General features: G+C 39.9%; 1 protein-coding gene across 1 annotated transcript in view; it reads left to right on the top strand.

The window, feature by feature from the left end:
- Positions 1 to 25,790, top strand: part of GALNT9 (polypeptide N-acetylgalactosaminyltransferase 9) — a 271,939-nt gene that overhangs the window by 147,264 nt on the left and 98,885 nt on the right. The window contains exon 6 of the mRNA XM_072600789.1: positions 9,044 to 9,161. Within this exon, the coding sequence (XP_072456890.1) occupies positions 9,044 to 9,161 (118 nt within the window). The remainder of the gene's footprint in view (positions 1 to 9,043; positions 9,162 to 25,790) is intronic.

Here is a 25,790-nt window from a genome sequence, read left to right as displayed (position 1 = left end):
CTCAGGGTTGTACTTGCAATGCATTAAAATACCAGGATCTTTTTCAGACAAATTATTGTCTAATCATGTCTCCCTTGCCTGGTACTTAGGAAGTTGACTTTTTGAACCCAAATATAAAACCTTACATTTTCTCCCGTTAAAAGTCATCTTATTAGATTCAGTTCAGCTTTCTGGTGTGTCAACAGCTTTTTGCAATTTTACTTTTTTAATTAACTGGCAATAACTCATTTTCCCTTATGTATTTATTCATTTCTCTGTATCTCTGTCTCTGTTTCTCTTTCTCTATCTTTGTCTATATTTCTCAATGTCTCTGTGTCTCTCTCATATTTTTATTATTCGATCACATTTCAATCATGTCAAACTCTTCACAACCCCATTTGGAGATTTCCTGGCAAAGATACTGTAGTGGTTTGCTATTTCCTTGTCCAGCTCATTTTTACAGCTTAGGAAACTGAGGCAAACAGGGTAAAGTGTGCCCAAGGTCACACAGTAAGTATCTGAAACCAGATTTGAACTCAGGAAGGTGAGTTTTCTTGGCTCCAGGCCCATCACCCAGCTACCTCTTTCTCTCATATAAAGGCTATTAAAACTATAAAGCTATTTAGATTAAAGCTATGAAAAAGCTATGAAAGCTATAAATTTCACTTTATCTCCAATTCATTCTGTCTGTATCTTGTTTATTCAAGTTGTTTTCATGTCTCCCTATTAGACTGAGTTTCTTGAGAACAGAGATTTTCTTTTGTCTTTCTTGCCTTTTTGCTTAGCACTGTGCCTTCACACAAATGGTGTTTAATAAGTATTTACTGACTAAGTTTTTGGAACACTCTGTGTACATATGTATGTATGTTTGTATCTATATTTATATATAATATACTCAAAGATACATGCACATATACACATACACATATATGTATGAATGTAAACACATAAAATATACAAATGTTTGTTCATTATTGAATATGTATAGTAAGTATATAAATATATCGTGAGATAATTAAATATATTAAAATAAAATTGTACCAAATATATATAATATATAATCAAATTCCCAATCTCCTAAGTTTAAACATCAAGATTATTGACTTTACTATTTATTGACAGTATAGCAAGCCATACGACAAAGATACAAATAATTTACAATACGTTAGCTGTGAGCATCATATCATGGCCAAAAGTCGCTTTTAATCGTGACTACAAACTGCTTTTTCAGTTCTGGAAACACAGCCCCACCATTTAGTTCTCTCAGGTTACTAATTAGAGTCCTTTCTCAAGAACTCCCCTCGCATTTCATTATAAGATAAGGATTAAAGCCCATTCTCTCAGGAAATATTCTCTTAATCCTTTTTTCTTGGTCTTTTCACATTCTCTCTTCAGCCATCACAATTAAATCTCTCCAGAATGACAGTTAGACTCTTAACGTTTGATTCTATTTTAACACCTATAGTCCCTATGGGATAGGTTATTGAAGCTAATGTTACAATTTCATTCCAGCTGATATTGCAAAACTATATTTTTAATATAATTTTATTCCTTATATAATGTAGTTAGATACTGAAATTTCCAGAATCATAAATCAAGACCATCAGAGATTCCACAGATCTAGAGCTATAAGGGGACCCCAGAGGTCAACTTTTCCAACAACCTTGTTTTACATATGAGGAAACTGAGGCCCACAGAGATAAATTGCCCTGGATCACATAGGTGATAAGTGGCAAAGCCAGGATTTGAATTCATGTCATATGAGTACAAATTCAATATGCCTTCCACTGTACCAAGTACCAGCCCCAAAATATCTAAGACAGACTGCCAAAGGGGTCCCGGACACAAAACGAGTTAAGAACCCCTAACCTAGGCCAGTTTTTCATTGTACAGACAGAGAAACTGAGGTCCAACCATATGAGTGAACCTATCTGCAAGATCCTATGATTTGCCCAACATTCTTTGTTGTGCTGGTCAAGAGTTCTTGAACAACAGAGATAACCAGGATATTTGTTCTTTGGATTTTCAACTACACCCTCCCCCCATCCTTTTAAAAGCAGGAATTCCAGCTGGGATTTAAGGCTTTTATGTTGTTTAAGCCTTCTATACTATTTGCCTATCGGCTTCAGGGATTTTCTTAAACCGCTCATTAAGTCCTGAGGAAAATTTAGAATGGTAGATTTTTTAAAGTTTGAAGTTAGGACAAACATTTTGTCCTAGCAAGTTGAACTGGTGGAGAAAGAAAGAAAGAGAGAGAAAGGAAGGAAGGCATAAAAGAGGAGGAATAAGCAAGAAGAAAGAGAAGGAAAAAGAAGAAGAGAGAAGAAGAGAGAAGGAAAGAGGAAGAGGAAGGGGGAGGGGAGCAGACACTTATTCTTCCCCTTTAGAATATTGGAGGGGTGGGGGAGGCGAGGATCGTGCTGCAGGACTAGGCCATTGACAACCTGGACAATTTCGAATTCCTCCTTTTGGCTGAAGCATGAGCAAACATAATTGGTTTATTAGCGAGCCAGCAGCATTCAGTGTTCTGGAAAGCTGGAGAGGCCTCCCATTCTCCAATGTTCCTATCTGAAAGGATGGCTTCGGCCTGGGATTCAAGGCCTGCCCTTTCTTCTTCCTCTCTTTCCCCCTCTCTAAGACCTGGTTTGGGGAATGTGACTCCCCAGGGCTTTTCTGGAAGATAAAGCTGGGGCGGCAGATTTCTCACCTCTCCAAATCCCTGAGATGGCTCCCTGGCTTGGCTAGATAAATGAAGGCTGCTAAGGCACAGATAAGGAATGCTATCAAGCTCTTGGCCAAAAGCCTAGCCTGCACCATCCCTCCCTGAGGCCCATGGGAAATCCAAGGCCAAGCACTACCTGTCTATTCCCCAGGAGACTGGTTCCTATCACAGACTTACACTGAAGCTTCATTAGCCTTGACCTTTGCAGGGAAAGGATAGAAAGAAAAAAGGTGGAAGGGGAGAAGGAAAGTAGGAGGGAGAAGGAGGAGAGAGGGGGAAAAGAGAGAAAGGGAAAGTGAGAGGAAAAGAAGCAATGAAGGAGGAAAGAGGGAAAGGGGAGTGAAGGGGAAAGAAGGAGAAGAACAGGAAAAGTTAGAGAAGAAGAGATTGAGGGGGGAAGAGAGGGAAAGAGAGAAAGGGGAGTGAGGGGGAAAAGGGGAAAGGAAAAGTAAGTGTAAGGGGGAAAAAGAAGGGAGTGAGGGGGGAAAGAGAGAAAGGAGAGTCTGAGAAGAAAAAAGGGAAGAGAGAAAGGGGGAGTGAAGGGAGAAAAAATAATGAAGGAAGAAGAGAGAGAAAAGAGACAAGGAAAGGGGGAGAGAAAGAGGGAATGAGAAAAAGGTAGGGAGCAAAAGAGAAAATTGGAAGACAGATTGAAAGGGGGACTGAGAGGATGAAAGGCAGAAAGAAAAGAAAGAGATGATAGAAAGAGGTAGAAGGAAGAGAGCAGAGGAAGAGGGAGTCTCTGTCCTGGCCCCTATTCCCTTCTTTCTCTACAATCTCAACCATGGTAACCTCCCTAGCTCCCAACCGTGATCTCTATTCAAATGACTCCCAAATCTATATGTCCAACTCTAGTATCTCTTAAATTGCAGGCTCACTTGACAACTGTCTGCTAAACATCTCCATCTAGATGTCTTATTGTCATCTCAAACTCAACATCTCTGAAATAGAACTTGTTCTATTTTTCCCAAACCATCTTCCATCCCCAAACTTCCCTGTTTCTGTTGGGGGAACAATGGTCCTTCCAGTCACCTGGGTTTGTGACTGTGGATTCAGCCTCTCCTGTCCCTCCTCTCTTTTACCTCTCACATCCTGTAAACTGTGTTTCCTTATTTCCCACTTCTGAGTCTGTGAAGGGATGGTCCCCTTGTGTCTAAAATGTACTGCCTTTCCATGTATCCCTAGCATTCTCTAGAGCACAGCTCAGGTGTTTCCTTCCTACCTGAGGGCTTTCCTCATCTCCCTGCAGTTGTTACTAATCTCTCTGTCTTGAAATTATATGTATAATTTTGTATAATTTTGCTGTATTTACTTATCAGTGTCTCTGCACCCACCCCCATGGGAACGTAAGCTGCTTTAGAGCAGGAATTTTTTAACGTCTGCCCTGGTACCCAGTGCCTACCCTATTTTGCACATAGTAGGAACTTGACTGATAGTTTCCCCCTTATTCTTGTTGAATTGAGATTCAAAGAGAAAGAGGGGAAGAAAAGGAAAAAGAGAGAAGAAGAGAAAAGAGGAGAGAAAAGGAAAGAGAATAAAAAGGGAAAGAAAAAGAGTAGGAAGATAGGTACAAAGGGAGGCATTCCCAAATAGCAGAACATAAAGAGACAGTAAGTAAAGAGAAACTGAGAAAGACAAAAGAGTGGAGGGAAAGGGGAGGAGAGAAGAGAGACAGAAAGAGACCAAAAAAGGAAGGGAAAATGAGAGAGAAGAGAAAGACAAAGAAATAGAGAGGGAAGAGGGAGACAGTGGGAGACATGACAGAAAGGATGAAACCTGAGTCTATGCCAGTGCAGTTTAGCACCAAAGGGAATATCCTTCCAGGAGGGTTTAGATCCCGAACCAAAACATCTGTACCTGCCTGCTGACTTTCTCTGCAGCCTTTGGCAGGTTATTAAGCTTTTGTGCCCTATTAGTGAACCCCAGACTTCACTCAACTCCTCCTGGGATCTCCCCAGGTTTTTTAATTCAATTCAACAAACCTTTGGTAAGCACCCTTTGAAAAATACAGTATCCAGAGATGGAGGGAAGAGAAAGGGAAAGGGAAACTTGAGAAGGGGAAAGGAAAATGGAAAGAGAATAGCAATAGGGAATAGGGAAGGGGAAAAGGAAAGGGGAAAGGAAAGGGGAAAAAGTAAGGAAAAGGGTAAGGGGAAAGGGAAGGGGAAGGAAAAGGGATGGGGAAAGGGAAGGGAAAAAGATAAGGGAAAGGGAAGGGAAAGGGGAAAGGAAAGGAGAAAGAGAAGGGGAGTGAGAGAAGGAAAAAAGAAGACAGGAGGGTAAAGGGAGAATAAAGGATGGATGGAGAAGACTTGGAAAGGGAAAGGGAGGGAGAAAAGGAAGGGGAAGGGAAATAGGAAGGGGAAAGGGAAAGAGAAAAGGAAAGGGAAAGGGAAGAAGAAAGAAAAGGGAGAAGAAAAAGAAAGAATGTAAGTTCCTAGAGAATAGGGGAAAATGTCTTGTTTTCGTGTCCCCATTACCAAGTACAATGCCTTGTACATAGTAAGCACTTAATGAACACTTTATGTATCTATCTTGAACCCTTCTAACTGGCATTAGGCATCAGCTCTTGTCATCCTGAGCTGTCAGTTACCAGACCTTTAATCACAGCGGGTATTTCTGATGCATATAAATGCTGTGCCAGCTGATTCAGCCTCCATCGCCTTATGAATTTATTTTAAGTTTATTTTGGAGCTCTAAGCAATAATAAAAAAAATCATTACCAGCTGTAATAGTCTTGGCAGGGGATTTGGCATTTCAATTCATCAGAGATCACCCTGAGATTATTAAAAAAAAAAAAAAGAAAGAAAGAAAAAGAGGAACGCCTGTTGTATGTTGATGAAATATAACTTAACCAGTAAAACCCTGCTATTAAAAATCAAAGACAGTATTAAAATTTCATTAGTGTGAGTTTTGCGGCCAAAATCTAATGACAGAACAAATTGAATTCTTGCACAAATAAAAGGGTAATCGCTTTTTAATGCCCCTGTTATTCTTAGACAATTGATGGGCATTTACTTCTGACTTCCCAGTTGTCGGGTACAGAATGGGTTTCCCTAAATTATGGTCAAGACCAATTTTCTGCCATAATTTTCAACGTGGAGAGATTTAATGCAGAGAAGTGGCGAGGGAATTCACAAGACATGTTAGAGAAGCTGGTCAACAGGAACGTGTGCACTTAATGACCACATGATTGAGGCAGGAGGCAACAGCACAAAAACAAGGAAAGAGATCAAGCTTTGTTCTTTTAGAGAGAGCCTGCAGCAAGCTCATCACCCCGAGAGTCCCAATGCCCCTGGCACGATCTGGCTATCAACAGCCAGCTGAATTATAAGTCTTTGGCATGGCTACTGAAGGCCCCCATGTTCATATCATTTTAGACTGTCCCAGTATCCGCTGAAAAACTGGTTGACTCAGTTATGTTATTCACTATGTCTAGCAATGCATTTGATGTTTTCCCATGAAAATATCCAGAAGAGATCATAGAATTGTAGAATCTAGAGCTGGAAGATGTCCCTGAGATCATCCAAGTCCAATTCCTTCATTTTCCAGATGTAGAAACTGAGGCTCAAGGAGGTTAAGAGACTTGCCCAAGGTTTCTCAAGTCATATGCATCAGAAGTAGGATTTGAACCCAGGTTCTCTGACTCCAGAGGCAGAGCTCTTTTCGTTATAAAATACTGCCTTTAATGATTGTTTGTGAATTGTACAGGCAGAGATGATGAAAACTTTCTAAGAACTAGGACTGTTCTGAAGTGACTTAGGCTGCTTCCTCATTTGTTAATGGGAAGATTAATAACAATTACCTCACATGGTTGATATGATGAACAAATGAGCTAAGAAATGCAGTGGGCAGAATGCTGGATGTGGCATCAAGAAGACCTAAGTTCAAATCCAGTCTTAGACACTTCCTACCTGTGTGAAAATGTCAGCTATTATGATTTTTATTCAGGTATATATTGCACTACACTGTCACTGAAGTCCTTCCAACCCTGAAATTTGGTGATCGATGAGGACTGAACAACTTTAAAAGTCCAGTTGTTCTACAATTAGGGCAAACCTCTCCAGTTGTCCCATCTTTAACTTTCTCCTCTGCAAAGCAGTGATCATCATCTCCAAAGTCCCTCCTTCACGGGGTTTCCTGATGCTCAAATGGGATAATAAATGTCAAACATTGTGGAAACCACAAAGCCCCGTAAGAATATGAGTATTGCTGTTAATTATCTCATTCTTCTTTTTCAAGGGTATTCAGATAGAAATGGTCTTCTTACAAGCTGCTGTCCTGCTCTTAGTCATTTATATTTAATATTCTGTGAACTACTGCACAAGTGGATAACAAAATGAATTGCCCTTTGCAACTGAATGAAAGAATTAGGAAGCAAACTCACCTTTTGCAAATTCCCTGAAAGCATCATTGGTACATCTGCAGCAGTGGAGAGGATGATGGGAAAAATGATACCTATTCCTGTAGCCTTGTGGATTTGATTTTTTCTACTCAGTCTTTGAATTTTGAAAGTTCTCCTTTTCACATAGGTTAGAGATGATGAGTACTTAGGGATGAGGGCATTAAACAAAACCATCATTCTTAGATGGTTAGGGATCGATGTAATGTCCCAGCAGTTGTGAGCAACTGCCTTTTTTTGTGATAATCATGTGGTTCCAGTTCAGTTTATTTATTGAATCCTCTGGGGTATTTTGAAGAATGGATTTATTGTAGGTGGATCTATCTGTTACTTTATGAAGGATCCTTAGCCTCTAATGTATAATTCTGATTTTCTTTTTATTATCTTACTTTTTCTCTTCTATATATCAAACAGTTCTGGGGCAAATCATTATTCTACTACAAATTCTTTATAGTTAGTGTTCTACAGACAATTTAGACAGGTGGATAAAATATTTTTGTTGTTCAGAGTAATAGTAGGTAGCATTTTTAATGCATTCTCAGGTTTGTAAAGTATCTTCTAACAATTTATCTCATTGAATCCTCACAACAACCCTGAGAGGTAGATGTTATTGCTATTCCATTTTACAGATAAGGAAGTGTCTGAGGCTGGATTTGAACTGAGGACTTCCTGACTCCAGACCCATTCCACCATCTAGCTTCCAAGATGCAAACTCATCATCTATAGGCTCATTGAAAACCATCCTTAGAATAACTATAGTAAGCAGACAGAACACGAATAATAATGATAAGAAATAGCAACCAGGTTTACAAAGTGCTTTACAAATATTATCTCACTTTATTCTCACGATACCCCTGCGAGGTGGGTGCTATTATTATCCCTATTTGCAGATAAGGAAACTGAGTCAGACAGAAATTAAGTGACTTGCACAGGGTCATACAACTAGTAAGTGTCTGAGGCACTATTCAAACCCAAATCTTCCTGACTCCAGGTTCAGCACTCGATGCACTGTAGCATCACCTAGATGCCAAAATATCAGGATATAAACTAATCGCTTGTAGTCTCACTGAAAACATCCTTGGTACAACTCCGGTAACAGACAAGATGAAAGGATAATATTAATTAGTAGAAAAAGTTAATAATAATAATAGCTAGCATTTATATACTGTTTTAATGTTTACAAAACATTTGACAAGTGTTTGATCTTCACAACAACCCTGGGAAATAGGTGCTGCTATGATCCCTGTTTTACAAATGAGGAAACTGAGGCAGAAAGAGATTAAGTGACTTGCCCAGAGTCAGCCAGCTAGTAAGCATCTTAGATAAGATTTGAACTCTCATCTTCTCTATTCCAAGTTCAGTACTCTATACACTACAATGATCCCGTTCTTTGATCTCCTTAGCCAAGTCTTCATGCTTTGAAAACTTTTCACCCCATTGCATCTTGGAGATTATGAGTATTTGAAATGGTAACACCTGTCAAAAACACATTATTTTTTGCTTTTATGAATCAATGTCATATCTGGGTAACTGTGGGTAACAGTTTGGTTTGTGAAAACAATCTAGTCCTGGTACCGTTTATTTGTTGAGTTCTCCTGGATATTTTGAGGTATGTATTTTTAAGAGGGGGATGTTATCTGCCTTTCTATAGAAGACAGCGCACTTCTGAGGTCTAACTTTAGCCACCAAATTATATTTTGTTAGGTTTTCTGTTTGTGTTAAATTTTTAGAGCCTGTAGAAAAGCATTGCATCATTTCCACTGATCCCTTGCTTAATCTACCCTAGTCATTAAGACTTGCTTCTTGAGGATAATGCTTCCCTAGTGTCTTGTAGTAATGTCCTAACCCTGCTCTGCCACCATAAACTCTGCTTCAGAGACTTGCTAGAGATGTGACTTCCCAGAGTTTTCATCCATTGTTTTCCCTTTGTTTCCCATTAGGACACCAGCCATGATTGGCTGCTCATTTGTGGTGGACCGGGAGTATTTTGGGGACATCGGTCTGCTTGACCCGGGCATGGAGGTGTACGGTGGGGAAAACGTCGAGTTAGGAATGAGGGTAAGTGACAGGAACTGGTCAGATCCATCTTTAAAGTACGGATTCAAAATTCAGGCTTCCCAGAAAAATACATTCTTGCAACAATGGGACATGTGGTGGAACCAGAATGCCATGCTATGTTCATCCCCTTTGGAAGGGCTATTACATGTAAGACAGCCTAGATACTGAGTCTGGGGTGGGAGGTTGGGGAGAATGAATGAGACCCAATGGGTGGTAGTACAAACAAGGGTTTTCTAGAAATTAAAAGTCAAGAAATAGATTGACTGCTTTATAAGGTGAAGAGCTCCCTGTCACAGGATGGATACAAGCAGAAGTTGAATGGCTAAATATCATGAATGCTTCAGAAGGGATTCTTCTACTTGGGAGAGAAGATGAGCTCAGTGATTCTTTCAAGTTCTAAGGCTCTATGATTCTCAGACTCCTCTGTCCGTTTACCTGATATAGTCCATAGGGCACATGCTGATGTGTTTCTTTGATTTTTTTTTAAGTGTTTACTTTGAATGAGTTCCTTTAGGACTGTGAAGACTAGGCTTCCCATTCTAGGAGCAATAGCTTTGGTTTGTTTGGCTTTTTTATTCGTTTTGAACTTAAATACTTAAAGACAAAAAACCAACCCATTTCCATGTACAGAGCACAACATAAAAAGGGGATTCTCTATAAAACCATGAATTTACATTTCACACTATTTACTTAAAAAAAACTTATAGAAATACTACACCATTTTCAAAGCTACTCTGCTTTCTATGGTTCCTTCTAAATTTTCTTTTATTTTCTGCTATGCACTTTTTATATTTTCCCTTCCTCCTCCCTAGGGAACCAATCCTGCCTACAGATTGCTACCATTAGACACAAATATGTGTATATAGGTATGTGTATATGTGTGTGTGTAAAACAATTCTATACATACTTCCATTTATCAGTTCTTTCTGTGGAGACAGATAGCATCTTCCTTCATAAGTCCTTTGTAGTTGATTCAAGTGTTTATAATATTCCAAATGACTTAGTCACTCAAATTTGTTCTAGAAATACATATGGTTGTTGCTGTTTACAATATTCTTTTGATTTTGCTCTTTTAACTCTTCATTATTTCATGCAATATGTTTAATTTAAGGATTTTTAGTCTAGGTATTTTTAGAGTAACTGTGGACTCAGGGCTATCTATTAGCCGTCTAAGAAAATGGACAGAGAAGCAGGATGAAGAATGAGGAGAAAGCTAGAGGAAGGAGGTACTAGTAGAGATAGAAGGCAAGAGGTACTAAATCCCTTCCCTGATATATCTAGGCATTTCTAACCATTGAGTTGGCCCCTTGGATCTGCCCTAGAAACCTCAGGCCTGGACTCTCCGTGCCTTCCAAAGAGACAACTAATTAACCTGATAATATATAAGAAGATCACAATTTGAATCCTGACTTCACCATTTCCTAACTTTTCACCATTAAATAAGTCCAGGGATATACTGGTAAATGTTTAACTATCAGCTCTCCAAGAAAAAAAGTACCCATGACACTCTTATTAAAGTTATTTTTTAATTTTATTAAGTATTTTCCAGTTACATATTTTAAAAAATTTTAACAGTCTTTGTTTTAAATGTTGAGTTCCAAATTCTCTCCCTCCTTCCCACATCTTCCCCCTCTTTAAGAAGGCAAGCAATTCCATATCGATTATACATGTGAAGTCATCCAAAAAATAGTTTCATGTTAGCTATGTTGCAAAAGATAACACAGACAAAAAATAAAACAAGAAAAATAAAGTTTAAAAAATATACTTGTCTGTATTCAGAGTTCATCAGTTCTCTCCCTGGAGGTGGATAGCATTTTTCATTATAGATCCTTTGGGATTGTCTTGGAGCATTGTATTGATCAGAGCAGCTAACTAAGTCTTTCAGAATTGATTAACCTTACAATATTGCTGTTACTATGTACAGTGTTCTTCTGCATCTGCTCTCTTCAAAGCATTTGTTCATATAAAACTTCCCAGGATTATCTGAAGTCATCCTTCTCATTATTTTTTAAAGTGCATTAGTATACCACCAAAGTCATATACCACAGCTTGTTCATCCATTTCCCAATTTATGGGTATCCTCTAGATCTCTAATTTTTTACTACCACAAAAAGAACTACTATAAATATATTTTTTCCTGCAAATAGATCCTTTTCCTTCTCTTTGATCTCTTTGGTATATAAACCTAGTACTGTTGTGTGTTCATCCTTCGTTACCAAAGAAGACCATGCCATCAGAGAAATAATGACATGACTTGCACTTGACTTTGTTTTGAATCAATGTCAAGTGTCTGAGGTGAGATTTGAACTCAAGTCCTCCTGACTCCTGCACTGGTGCTCTATCCATTTCACCACCTAGCTGCCTCAACCTAGTAGTGTTATTGCTGGGTCAAAGGGCATGCACAGTTTTATAGCTCTTTGGGCATAGTTCCAAATTGCCCCCCAGAATAATTGAACTAGTTCATAACTCCACCAACGGAACATTGGTGTCTCAATTTTTACACAGTCCCTCCAACATTTGTCGTTTTTTTCTATCATGTTAACCAAACTGATACATGGGAGGTGATAACCTCAGAGTTGTTTTATTTTGCATTTCTCTTATCAGTAGTGATTCAGAGCATTTTAAAATGTGACTATTGATTGTTTTGATTTCTTCTTCTAAAAACTGCCTATTCATATCCTTTGACCATTTATCAATTGGAGAATGGCTCATATTTTTTTTAAATTTGGCTCAGTTTCCTATATACTTGAGGAATGACGTCTTTATCATAGAAACTTGCTGCAAATTTTTCCCAGTTTCCTATTTTCCTTCTACTGTTGGTTATATTGGTTTTGTTTGTACAGAAACTTTTCAATTTCATTTAATCAAAATTAACCCATTTTACTCCCTGTGATCCTCTCTATCTCTTGTTTGGTCATAAACTCTTCCATTATTCATAGACCTGACAGTTACATTTTCCCATGCTCCTCTAATTTACTTATGATATCCTCCTTTGTGTCCAAATCATTTAGCCAGGTTGACATTATCTTGGTATATGGTGTGAAATGTTGGCTTATGCCTAGTTTCTGCCAAACTGCTTTTCAGTTTGTGTCAAATGTTGAGTTCTTATGCCAAAAGCTTGGATCTTTAGGTTTATTATATTACTATAATACTATCATGATTTAACATGTATTGTGAACCTAATATATCCTAACCAATACCAGATTATTTTCATGATTCACACTTCATAATATATTCTGAAATTTGATCCTGACCATGACATACTTTTTTAAGTGCAATCTGCATCTATAATGTTTTTCTGTATCATTTTATTAAACCTAAAAAATCAGCAAAACAACAAATCAAGCTGGGATTTTTGACATTTGCAGATTTACGGGGTGTAAAAGCTCACATTGAAATTTTAACAATCAGCTCTTTTGAACCTGTTCAAACTGATTCCCTTATCCCTTCCAAGGCATCATGGCACGGTAACCTGGTTTCAAATTTTGACTTTGCTGCTTGTTACTTGTGTGACCCTGGGGAAGTCATTTGAATTTCTCTAGATGTCAGAACAATCATCTGTAAAATGAAAAGGTTGGTAGAGGGAGAGAAATAAATGCATGTTAATTGGAAAAAAATAATAAATTTTAAAATAGAAAGGAAGGAGTTATATTAGATGGCTTCTCCCATCCCTTCCAACTCTAAATCTATCATCCTATGAATTCCTCTGAGTTTCATTTTCCTCGTCCATCAAATCTATGCTATGAGAATGCTGGGAATAATAATACTTACAGTAGATGCAGGTAGTGAAATGGATAGAGCATAGTAATTGGAGTCAAGACAATCTGAGTTCAAGTCCTATTTCAGACATTTACAAACTGTGTGACCTGGAGCAAGTCACTTTACCTGGGACTACCTCAGTTTCCTCATCTGTAAAAAGGGGGAAATAATAGCACCTATTTCACTAGGATGCTGCAAGGATCAAATGAGATGTCTTATAAAAGCATATCACAAACTTTAAAGTGCTACATTAATTCTATTTATCATAATCATCATTATGACTTACCTCACCATTTCATTTTGAGACTCAAATCAGCTAATAGATACAAAATGTTCCATGAGCCTTAAAAAAAGCAACATTTTTGTCAGTTACTGTTATTATTAATGCCTGTCCTAAAGGGAGGGAGCTAGAAAGGGAGGCTACTTCTCCCTAATACAAGTACAGTCCAATAGCCCATCAAAAGAAATGTAGACATTTTTACCATAGACAATAGATTGATAGAAATGGAGCCAGAAGAGACCTTAGCAGATCCTGTGGAGTAGTGGATAAAGCCTAACCTTTAAAAATAAAAATTTAGTCAGTCATTTGTGACTCTCCTTGACCCTACTTGGGGTTTTCTTGGCAAAAATTTTAGAGCAGTTTTCTATTTCCTTCTCCAGCTCATTTTACAGGTGAGGAAACTGAGGCAAACAGAGCAAATGACTTGCCCAAGGCCACACAGATAAGAAGTATCTGAGGCCAGATTTGAACTCAGGTCCCCCTGACTTCAGGGCTGGTACTCTACTGAGCCACCTAACTGTCCATTGAAAGCAAAAGAGAAGGTTCAAAACTCACTTCAGACATTTACTAGCTGTGTGATCCAGAGAAAGGCACTTTTGAGACTAATTTTCCTCATTTGTCAAATGCGGGGTTGGACTCTATGGCCTTCTGAGGTCACATCTGGTTGTAATGATCTTTCATTTTGTGGATGAGGAAATTAAGGAAGTTAAGGCCAGAGGAGTTTAACTGCCTTGCCCAAAGTCACATGGGTAATAAGTTTCAATAGCCAAGATATGAACCCTTGCTCAATGACTTCGAGTTCTGTTTCCATTGTACCATGCTCCTTCCTACAAATAGTGACTTCATCTTTGCTTTCTATGCCAGATAAATAGTGTATGGTGGAGAGTTCAGGTAGAAGGGGACAAAGCAGGCCCAGGGTAGACAATAGTCTCTCAAGGTGAGACCATTCAAGCAACAATAATAACTCACATTTATGTAGCACTGTATTTATGTTCTCTCATTCAATCTTCACAACAATCCTGGGAAACAGAGGCTCTTATCAACATTTTCAGATGAGGAAACTGAGGCTAAGAAAGGATAGGTGACTCATCCAGAGTCACTCATCATGTTGCTAGTAATTTAGTTAAGTTTGAACTCAGATCTTCCTAACGTCTTGTCTGTGTTGTACAGCCCACTGTTCCACCTTGCTACCTCTTGCCACATAGCTAGAGCTGCCATGTGAGCCAAACTGTGAGACCAGAGTCAGAAAGTGACTGTGAGACATCTTTGTCCTGCAGAAACAGAAGAAAACCAGTGCATGCCTGAGATTGGTCAGGTCCAGGTGTCTACCTTCCCCAGGAGGTTCAGAGCTGTCTGAAACCCTTTCCACATGGCTGCTTAGAGAATAGATCAGCAACCCTAGAAAACTCTCCAAGGCAGCTGATGAGTAAGGGAAGCAAGGACCACTGAGCAATCTCTGTCACTGAATCCAGCAAATGGGAAGCCTGCGACCAGAACCACTGCCTGTCTGGCAGCAGGCGGCAGGAAGAAGCCATCAGTGTTGCTTACAGCAGCTTGCCAAGGGACAAGCACTCACTGATGAGCCTCGTTCTCTCCACAGATTGTGTGTGTGTGTGTGTGTGAGTATATGCGTGTCTGTGTCTGTATATGTGTGTATCTGTATGTGTGTGTGCCTGTGTGTGCGTGTTTGTGCATATGCTCTGGTTCCATTGTCTGGTGATGAGTCTTATCTATCTCTCAGTTTCATCTGGTCTGAGTGTCAGACTCTCTCCAGAAATCAAGCACCACATTCTGAGAGATAAGCCCAGCTTCTGTGTCTTTTTCAGAGTCAAGATCAATCCATTCTAGACTGAAGGAGCTGGAAGAGAACTTCAGAGATCACTTAGTCTGACCTCATTTTTCAGATGTAGAATCTCAGAGGTTCAGAGAAGGGCTTACTTAAAGTCACACAGTCCAGCTAGTCGGGAGCAAAATCAAGATTAGAATCAGGTGTCTTGACTCCCAGTTCAGCATTCATTCCTATCAGTTCACATAACTCACTAGGGCATTTGAGTTGAATTTCATGGATTTCGTCCAGGTTCAAAGAATTAACCAATAACATTTATGAAGTGTCTACTATGGGGCAGGCACTGTGGTCAGCCATGGAGATGTAAAGACAAAGCAAAAAACAAAAAAACAAATAAATATCCCCTGCCTTCAAGAAACTTACATTCAGTTGGGGGGAATAATAGACAAAAATGTATTTATTATCACTCCCATTTTATAGATGTGACAACTGAGGCTAAGAAGGATTAAGTGGCTTGCCTATGGTCCCACAGCTAATGTAACTGAGGGAGGAGTGGAATGTATGTCCTCTGACACGTTCTGTTTTGATCAGTCTCAACTCATGATAGCTAATTCACATATGAGGAACACAGAGGCAGAGAACTAGACTCTACTAGGGTCTATTAATTGGCTGGATTACAGATTGTGGGAATAGAAGTAATTTACATCAGGCTAGAATGAGACTAGAAAGCATTTAAGGCAAAGTTGAGAAGGGCTTTAAAAACTAAACAAAGAAGACTATACTTGATTCTACAGGTAATGGGAGCCATCAGAGTTGATTGAGTAAAGGAGTAACATGGTCCAACCAGAGCTTAAAGAAAATCACTTTGACAGCTTTGTGCAAGAAGGGTTGAAGTGGGGAGATATCTGAGGCAGGGAGACCCTTTGGAAACTTGATGAAATACTTTAGAAAGGAGATAATGAGAGCCTGAATCAAAGTGGCAGCAGTTATTAGTTGCCTGCAGCCAGACTAATCACTCACACCATGATTCGCTTGGGACAGGTGGCAACCCAGATACATGACCCTCTAATTGTAAACACTGAACCCTTTGGAGGCAGTGACAATGTGCTTCGGTAGCTGCAGACCCTGGTGTATCAGAAACCTAGGGAGAACAATGAGTCCACCACCCATTGTGAGTACATGCCTGTATGCTTTGAGCTTCTTTGCTTGAATGCATTACCTTGGCATAAGTATTTCTGTACTTAGTCTTGGTATTCTCCCAAACCATCACAGAACAGAGCTATAAGAGGTGAAGACATTTATAAAAAGCTTTCTTCCCACATCATTTTGGGTGAGAAAGGGAAGGAAGATCGAGAAGGGTAGTGTAAGAGAATGTTAGGGTCTAGTGGAGGTTTTTTAAGAGTCAAAGAGACTTGAGCATATTTAAGGATAATAGAGAAGGAACTAGTCATTAAGGAAAGGTTGAATATTAAAGGAGGAGATTACTGAGATATCTGGAGAATGTTAAAAGAGATTGAATCCAGGGTACATATAAAGGGGATGGTTTTGTCAAGGAGAAGAGCCACTCAACTGTCAGAGATCAGGGAAAAGGAGGAGAGAGTGATGTCAAGGGGATTTAAGATGAAGAGAATGAAAGAAGAGGGAGCTCTTGGCAATAGTCTTAATTTTTCAAGAGCACAATAGACAAAAATGATAGAGAAAGACAGGAGAAGAAGGGGAGAAGTGGGAGTCATGTAGAGAAATATGGAAAAGTTTTGGGGCGGAATTAGGGAAAAAACAAAGAATTGCCTCACAGCAGTAAGAACCCAATTGAAGTTGGAAAGCAAGAATTCATAATGTATCCATTAGCACAGTTGTATGACTTCCTCTAGCTCCATTTAGCATCACAAGAGTAGGAGTGGAGCAATTGATAATAGGAGAAGAGGTTTGTCAAGGATAAGATTTGTTAGAAAAAGGGGGCATGGGATTGAAGAGTAAAGGACAGGGTAGAATTGAACTGATGGATGGATAAATGGAAGGAAGGAAGGAAGGAAGGAAGGAAGGAAGGAAGGAAGGAAGGAAGGAAGGAAGGAAGGAAGGAAGGAAGGAAGGAAGGAAGGAAGGAAGAAGGGAGAACTGTTGTGAATAATAGTGAGGTCCAATCCATGAATACATATGTGTGACTGAGATGGAATGGAATGGAATGGAATAGGACATGAGATTTAAGAAAACTGTAGAATTGGGTATTTGGGGGAGGTTGAGGGGAGCATCAACATGGACAATGAAGTTCCTGAGTATTAGGACAGAAGCTGGGGAGGAGTAAAGTTGTGTAAGCCAATTTCTGAACTCTTGAGAAAGGAAAGAGAATAACCCAGGTTCATTATACAATGGCCAGTGTAATCTAAGACTGGATAGAAATTGTAGGATATTGTGAACTTCAAAAGAAGAGAGGATGCTCATTGACGTGGCAAAGGGAGAGTCTGGAAATAGCAGTGGGGAACAAGGAGTATCCAAACTTTCTTTCCAGGACTAGTGTGTTGGAGAGTGTGGAGAAAGGTGTAGGTAGTGGTGAAGAGTAAGGGCAGGGATATAGTGTTATTAAGGGAAGCCAGGTCTCAATGAAAGTTGGTAGGTGAAAGGTTTAGAAGAAAGGATATATATTTATATAAGAACTAGAATTTCAGAAGGCACAAGAGAAGGCAGCCAATGTCAGTGTGGAGCACTGGTCAGCTAGAGATGAGAGAAGAGGAGACAGGGGTTGGGGATAGTTTTCTCCTATGTAGGCAGCGATTGAGTAATAGAGAGAGAAATGGATAGTGGGAGATCATTAGCCATAGGGGTAATAATGGATGGTAGATAAAAATTAAAACACCAAGTGGTGTTATTGCTGGGCAAGGATCAAGGGAGTAGGGTCTTAATCATTCTTGCCAGTGGTAGGGAACCTGCAGCCTTGAGGCCACATGTGACCTTTAGGTTCTTGGGTATGCAGTCTTTTGACTGAGTTCAAGTTTTACAGAACAAATCCTTTTATTAAGGGGATTTCTTCAGTGAAGTTTAGATTCAGTCAAGGGCCCGTACTTGAGGACCTAGAGGGCCACAGGCTCCTGTACCCTATGAGGCAGGGATTGGGAGTGGGGCAGAAGTGGTATCTTGCTGCACCTCGGTTCCCTTTTGTTGATTATCTGCATTGTAGCCTGCCTATAGCTTGTTTGCGCATAGTGGTTTTCATATTGTCTCTTCCATTGAAAGAAGGGAATATCTTTTATCTTTCTTTGTATCCCTATTGCTTAGCACAGTGCCTGGCACACAGTAGTTGTTTAATAAGTGTTTATTGACTGACTTCTGGCAGGGGCTAATGGGTGTGGATCAGCTCTGAAATAAAGATGTTACTCCTTCTCATCTTCCTTATCTTCCTCCTCCTCCATTGTATCTGGTGGACAGGTGAGGCCAGTGAACCAGATTCCACCCATCCCAATATTTTGGTCTTGAGTCTTGGAAAAGCTCATGCTTACAGCTGCTGCTGACACAGGAAACACCATAAGGACTCATTCAGCAATGGGAATGTCTCTATAGAACCTCCTCCCTACCCACAATGCAAACACACTTAATACCAAAGGCAAATGCACTTAATGGGGAGCATCCTGAGCTCATAAACACAGCAAAGTGGCGCCAGGACAGTTTCTGAATTCATTTTGGTAATGGGTCCAAATTATGAACCTATTAAGCTTAAATGATTCAGGAAACAAAAATCAATAGTTCTTTCTAATAGATTATAGTTTATTTACTTCCCAGCACATCAGGGGTATGAAACATGTTATACATTCCTCACCAGTCCCAGTCTTAGGCAGAATGACAGTTGTTCTCCATGATGGTGGAAGGGTTAATATACATTGAAAAAGACCAAGCTAACACCACAGAAGAATCATAATCATGGCAATTCTCATTCCAATGACCCTTTAAGGTTTACAAAGCAAATTCAACTACCCAATGAGCAGGGAATGTAGGTCTTATCCCCATTTTGCAGATTCTGAAGCCATGGCTAAAATGAACTGGTTATAGTCTAGTATGTTTTGAAAGTAGGAATTGAACCTAGAGCTTTCCTAACTCCAAGTATGGACTACTTCCTATTCCTCATACATGACATTCCATCTTTCACATTAGTGTCTGTACATGCTGTCCCCCATAGCTTTTACATTCTTTCTCCTCACGTCTGTTAGGATTCCTGGCTTCCTTCAAGATTCATCTCAAATTCCTGACCTCTTTTTTAAAAATTTTTCATCTGCATATATTTTTTCCTGTTTGTTATTGCTTCAATATGGAATCCCCTAGTGAGGAAATTTCCCCTACCAATTCAAATGTGGAACTCACAATCTTAGGAAAGCTACCTGGAGCTCTGAGAAGTTAGGGTCCTACATCCAATGTATGCCAAAGTTAGGGTTTAGACCCATATCTTCCTGGCTCTGAGAGCGGCTCACCTTGAGCTGGTAGGTGTTTTAGAAATCCAGCCCCCAAACTCCTGGAAGGACAATACAAAAAGCATCCAAGCTGGAAAATTGTCTTTCCCTGTCCTGTCCTGTCCTGTCCTGCCCTGTCCTGCCTCATCCTTGAGGCCCCATCCTTTGTCCCATGGCTGCTTCTTTTATCACCAGAACACATCCTTCCTCAGCTCAGCCTCTTAAAATCCCTGGCTTCCTGCAACACTGAGCTCAATACCACCCTCTCTCTGTAGCAAACCTTGAGTGCCATCCCCTCTAAGGTTACCTTCTGTCTACTCTGTATGCATCTTCTGAGATAATATTTATGTGCGTATTGTTATCCCCTTTACAATGTAAGCTCGGAGACAACTTCAATTCTATCTTTGTGCCTCCAGTGCTTAGTGTCTGAAGTACAAATGCTTAGTGGTTGGTTGATTGGTGTTGTCTCCCCCCACTAGAGTCTAAATTCCCTGAAGGCAGGGACTTTCCTACATTTTCTTTGTACTCAGTTTAGCATAGTACCTGACACTTATTAAACACCTAATAAAATATTGGTAATTGGTTGGTTGGCTAAGCACCTCTCTAATGCAGTTTGTCATCCAAGTCTTCATAAATGAAGTATTAATCCAGAAAAGATCTGACTTAGTAACCCAGGATCTTTGTAAGTCAAAGTATCCTTTCACTAATCCCCATTTCCCATCTCTCTGATGTGAGAGGGGATGGGGAACTTTTTCTAAGTCTACAGCATTCTATAGAAACTTTCTGTTGTGGGCAGTGAAACACCCAGCATGTTGGCCACTCAATGGGGAAGGCAAGCTAGATTTTTTGGAAAATTATGAAAATTTTGTGGAAAAGTTATAAAATTTTGAAAACTTTGGCTTACTGTAATTAACACTTAGCCACATGAATATTCCTATATATGCATATATATACATACACACACACACACACACACACACACACACACATATATATATGTATAATTTCCTCTAGGATGCCCTATCCTAGATATCCCCTAGGAATAATTATTTCTAGAGTATTTTGTCACATTTGTTCTTTCCCTTTCCTCCTTCCCTCCCTAGTATGATATTAATCTGTGTACATGTCATATCTCTCCAGTAGAATATAAGTTCCTTGAGGGTAGAAATTATTTCATTCTCTTTTTTATACCCTCAGCACCTGGCATAATGCCTATTTCTCATTCTCTTTTTTTTAATAAAAAAATATTATTTGCTTTCTGCATAGTTCTCAATAAGCAAATATTTTTCTCTAAGTGTCTTTCAGTGTTGGAGGTGAATTTTGAGGGGATTAAAAAGAAGCTGCTGCAGAGTGGGAAATTATCTTTCCAATGGGAGTCTCCAAAATAACCAAAGGGATTTTACTGATAAATGATCCCCTAAGCAGGAGAAAGATTATTCCATGTGAATTCTGATCATCACGGATTCCCTTGGAAAAAGAATGGGTTAAGCAGCAGTTTGGTAATGAGAAGTTTTGTTCTTTTTTTTTTCTCTTTTCTCTTGCCCCTTGCATCTCCCTTTCCTACTAGTTCACATCCTATTGTATGTTGCCTAATAGGCCATCCCCTCATTCCTGGTGCAACACAAGATGGTAACTAGTAAGAGAGCTAGCTAAGAAAGGGAGGGAAAGAGCAACAGACACAGAGAGAGAGAGAGGGAGAGAGAGGGAGAGAGAGAGAGGGAGAGGGAGAGGGAGAGAGAGAGAGAGCACTGACAAGATTCTGAACTTGCAAGAGAGAGAATGGTGAGAAGAAAAAGGAGAGAATAGCACTTTCTTGTTTGCCCAGAACAACAAAATTGAAACTCAGGCTTCTCTCTTTCTGTCTCTCTCTGTCTCTGTTTCTCTCTGTCTCTCTCTGTCTCTCTGTCTTTCCTCTCAAGATTTCAGTTCCTTCCTTCCTTTTGAATACGAAGAGAAACGAAATGTCTAATTAAACATAGTCCCAGTGTCGTGGTTTCTAGGCATCAGGTGTGGGAGAGGGGAGGAGGGGTGGATCTTTTGTCTCACACGACCTATGATACCAGTTATTACAACCAGTTACAAGTCACCTCCTTGTGCAAATTGTCCAGCTAATTCGAGGCTGGTGAGAGTGAAAGGCAAAGGCCTTTCCTTCTCTTAGGGTTTGCTCCATGCTTTCCTTGTTGTTGTAGTTGCTTCAATGGTGTCAGACTCTTCATGACCCTATTTGAGGTTTTCTTGGCAGAGATACTGGAGTGATTTGCCATTTCCTTCTCCAGCTCATTATACAGATGAGGAAACTGAGGCAAACAGGATGAAGTGACTTGTCCAGGGTCACATAGCTAGTAAGTGCCTGAGGCTGGATTTGAACTCAGATCTTCCTGACTCCAGGCCTGGCGCTCTATCCACTATTCCACCTAACTGCCTCTCATGTTTTCTTCTTGGCCACAAATTCTCATATGATTCCCTTCTTCAGTTTTTGCATATAGAGTTACAACCATGTCACAGTCATATACCTCCACCCACCACACACACACACACACACACACACACACACACACACACACACACACACACACACATATACTCACTGCCACGTTCTTTGGATATGAATAAATATATCTGTACCATGGGAACACCCTTACCCCACCCCAATCCACTGCCTTGATATCTAGATGTAAATAAACCTGTACCATAATCATTATTCTCCCCCTACTCAACACTGAAATACAAATATAAATCTATCTCTATCAAACCTCCCTCATTACCATATACACACACCCTCCATTTTGTCCACATGTGAATACTTCAGTGTTACCAATATCTTCCTTTGTCCATTACCTCAATATCTAAGTATACTTTTCTCCACCCCCTTAAAAAGTATTATGAAATCAAGCCAAGTACACACTAGGAGACTTCTCATCTAATCTTGCGCAGTAGACCTGTATACCAAAGAGAACACAGTTGTCAGCGGGAGTAATCTGGACACATTCTGCCTAGCATATGGAATTTATTTCTATAAATAGTAACTACCAATGGTATGATATTCTCTAGCCTTGGGAAGCTAAAGATGACAGAGCCTTCTCCTATTCCCTAGGCTTATACTAAGAAGCATATAATTTTCACCTAAAGCATCTTCTAGACACTGATATAAAACTGTACCTTGTTCCTCTAGTTCAGGCCAGGCTATAGTGCTACAGGCTGTTTTCCCCTTGCATCTTTGTATGTGTAGGCAGGGTGAGAGAGAAAGAAAGAGAGAGAAGGGGGGGGGAGGGGGCAGAGAAAGAGAGAGAGAAAGAGAGAGAGAAATTAATGGTGAATTGATATGGGTGAGCATGTTCTTAATTTCTGAATGGCATCACTCTCACCCCAAATATGTTCCAGCAGTCCCCTCCTGGTTTTGCGGCCATTGGTTTGTTCTCCTACTGCATGTTGTTTCCATAAACCATGAAGATACATCGTTGCCAGCTTAGGAACAGGACGTGAAAGACATTACAAAATACAGCTGGAGACCTCAGTGACAGATGAGTTTCCAAAGCCAAGAGTGGAATGGGTCAACTCTGTCTGAGGCTCTGTCTCAACCAGGGTTTTACTGGTGAATAATCAGACACTGAGAGAGAATGCTATGAATGCATTATCACGATGAATGGGCAGATGTTCTTTCTGGAGTCATCTTCCTATTCTTCTAACAACCCCAAAGCAAGTGAGCTGAATGTTCTATGAAGGCATTGTAATTTTGAACTCTGAATGTAAAGCCCTCTTGGCATTATGAGTTGGAGGGAACCAAGGATGTCACTGTAAAGATGATGTATGTTCTACAGGATGAGATGCTATTGGAAGTCTCAGTAACCTTGAGTAAAGTAGAACACTTCATCAAAAAGCAGCCTAATAAACGTTATGCGATGGTATTCTAGCATGAAATAGCCACACTGATGGAAGCTTAGCTTGTGGGTGATGTTAAAGGCACTCTCAAAATAAGGAACTTTGGAAATCATTCAAGGAAGAGCATCTGCCCATTTGGCAGAAACATTGCATGGTGCCCATAAACTATAACACTTTCTATCATGCATTTGCTCATATGCCCAGAACTGATCGGGTGCTAGGCTCAAAACTGAAACCTCAGCTAAAGTTGCCATCCCAGGGATGCCAAAAAGGAAGACCCTTTGACCATGGTATCAGCCACATCTCTTGAGCCTCTCTTTCCATTAGATATGGCTGCTTCTTCTGTATCCACTTAACTTGGGAGAAACCAAAGAATACTGGAAGGAGATAAGACAGAAGACCAGTCTAGTTTTTAAAAACCAGCTCCCCAGAAATAAGGGGGAAATGATCATTTTCTATAAAGTTATCTATGGACTTCTCCTTCATCCGGCAGCCTAAGGAACAAATTCAGCCCCAACCTTGCCTTGGCTATCTTGTGCAAAAGAGAGGTTAATGCTTCTTGACTTCTTGTCCCAAAACTGAAAAGGAAGGTGGTAACTAGATTAGTTCTTTGTTTTGAGTTTCCTGTTGGCAGATCAGAAAGCAAACCTTCCAATTATTTGGGAAGGAAAGTAGTGTGTGTGTGTGTGTGTGTGTGTGTGTGTGTGTGTGTGTGTGTGTGTGCATGCAAGTATGAGAATGGACACATGCAGAACAATAATTAAGGTAAAAGAACCGAGGCTTTGTTCCAGGGCAGCATGATTTAGAGGGTGATGATGGGATGTAGAGAAACTATCGGCAGCTAGAAACACCTGAGCTAACTGGCCAGGTAGCAAAAGCACATTCTTCACAATGCTGCCACATTGCCGTTGATAAAGCACAGGTCTGACTGGGTCATTCCAGTGTCCAAAAAGCTGCAGTAGCTCCCGGAGTAGGTGCCCATTAGATACTTATTTCCTTCCTTGCTTCTTTCTCCTATTCCAGCTAAATTTGTCTAATAATAGTAATAACATAGTGCCTACTATGTACCAGACAGTATACTAACTGCTTTACAAATATTATCTTATTTGATCCTCACAACAACCCCAGAAGTAAGTACTCTTGTGCTCCTCATTTTACAGATGAGGAAACTGAGGGAGGTAGCGGTTAAGTGATTTGCCCAGGGTTATATCAGATTTTAATTCAGGTTTTCCTTACTCTAGGTTTTGAGTTAATGATAACTTTCATGCTGCTTTCCCAAGGCAGTTTTCTGAAATTCACCACAGGTGTGAAAAAAAATGCTAGTTATGAATCTGGTATAGAGTTTGTTTACTGGTGGGTTGGGGAGGCAGTAAAGTACTGGGTTTCAGTGAGGAAGATGGCCTCACAGCCAAGATTTGAACTATAACCATAAATGAAGGTGGTGAAGTACTCTCTATTCAGGGAAAACTGGAGCTGCCCAGGGCCAGTTGTGTTATTCAGACTTGTATTGACAAGCGTGTATTTACTTATCCACTTTAAAGAGTTTTTGTAATCCTTCCCCGGAGCACTGCAGAATTGTGTGAGGTTTCATGCCAGAAAAGGCTGTACTATCTAAATGGGAGCTTTAGATAAAGTAAGAGGCAGAGACCTTTCAAGAACTATTACAGTTAAAGGAAAACATTTCCATTTTCCCTTCTTTTTAATAAAATTCTTTCAGCCCTCTTTGGGGAAGATCTGTTAATTTCACACTCCTGGGCTCACCTGATCATATATGGATTTGCTGAAGGAGAGCACACATCTTCAATTGCATCCCCTGGGTCAGGGGTGGGGAACCTATGGCCTCAAGGCCACATGTGGCCCTCTAAGTTCTCAAGTGTAGCCATTTGACTGAATCCAAACTTCACAGAATACCCTTAATAAAAGAATTTGTTCCATAAAACTTGGACTCAGTCAAAAGGCTGCACCCAAGGACCTAGAAAGCTACACGTGACCTTGAGGCCCCAGGTTCCTCATCCCTACCCTGGGTCAATACAAAAAGAGTTAAGTGGCATAGCCTGTGGGGCAAGTCACTTTCAGCCTCAATTTCATCCTCTGTAAAATGGGGATAATAAGAGTTGTTGTAAGAATCAAATGAGATATTTGTAAAACGCTTTACAAACCTTAAAGTATTATTATCATTATTCCTATTAGCTATTAATGCCTTCAAGTCAGCTAGGTGGTTCAATGGATAGAGTCCTAGGCCTGGAGTCACAAAGACCTGAGTTCAAATCCAACCTCAGATACTTACTAGCTATGTGACCCTAATCAAGTCACTTTATCCTGTTTGCCTCAGTCTCTTCATCTGTAAAATGAGTTGGAGAAGGAAATGGCAAACCACTCCGGTATCTTTACCAATAAAACAAAATCCCAAATGAGTTTATGAAGAATCAGAAATGACTGAAAAGACTCAACAACAGCTACCACAACATTAACACCTTCAGAGAAAGACAGAG

Source organism: Notamacropus eugenii, chromosome 4 (genome assembly GCF_028372415.1).
Source record: "Notamacropus eugenii isolate mMacEug1 chromosome 4, mMacEug1.pri_v2, whole genome shotgun sequence".
NCBI lineage: Eukaryota > Metazoa > Chordata > Mammalia > Diprotodontia > Macropodidae > Notamacropus > Notamacropus eugenii.
The sequence above is the reverse complement of the archived record's forward strand: the minus strand, read 5'-3'. Positions and strand labels throughout refer to the sequence as shown.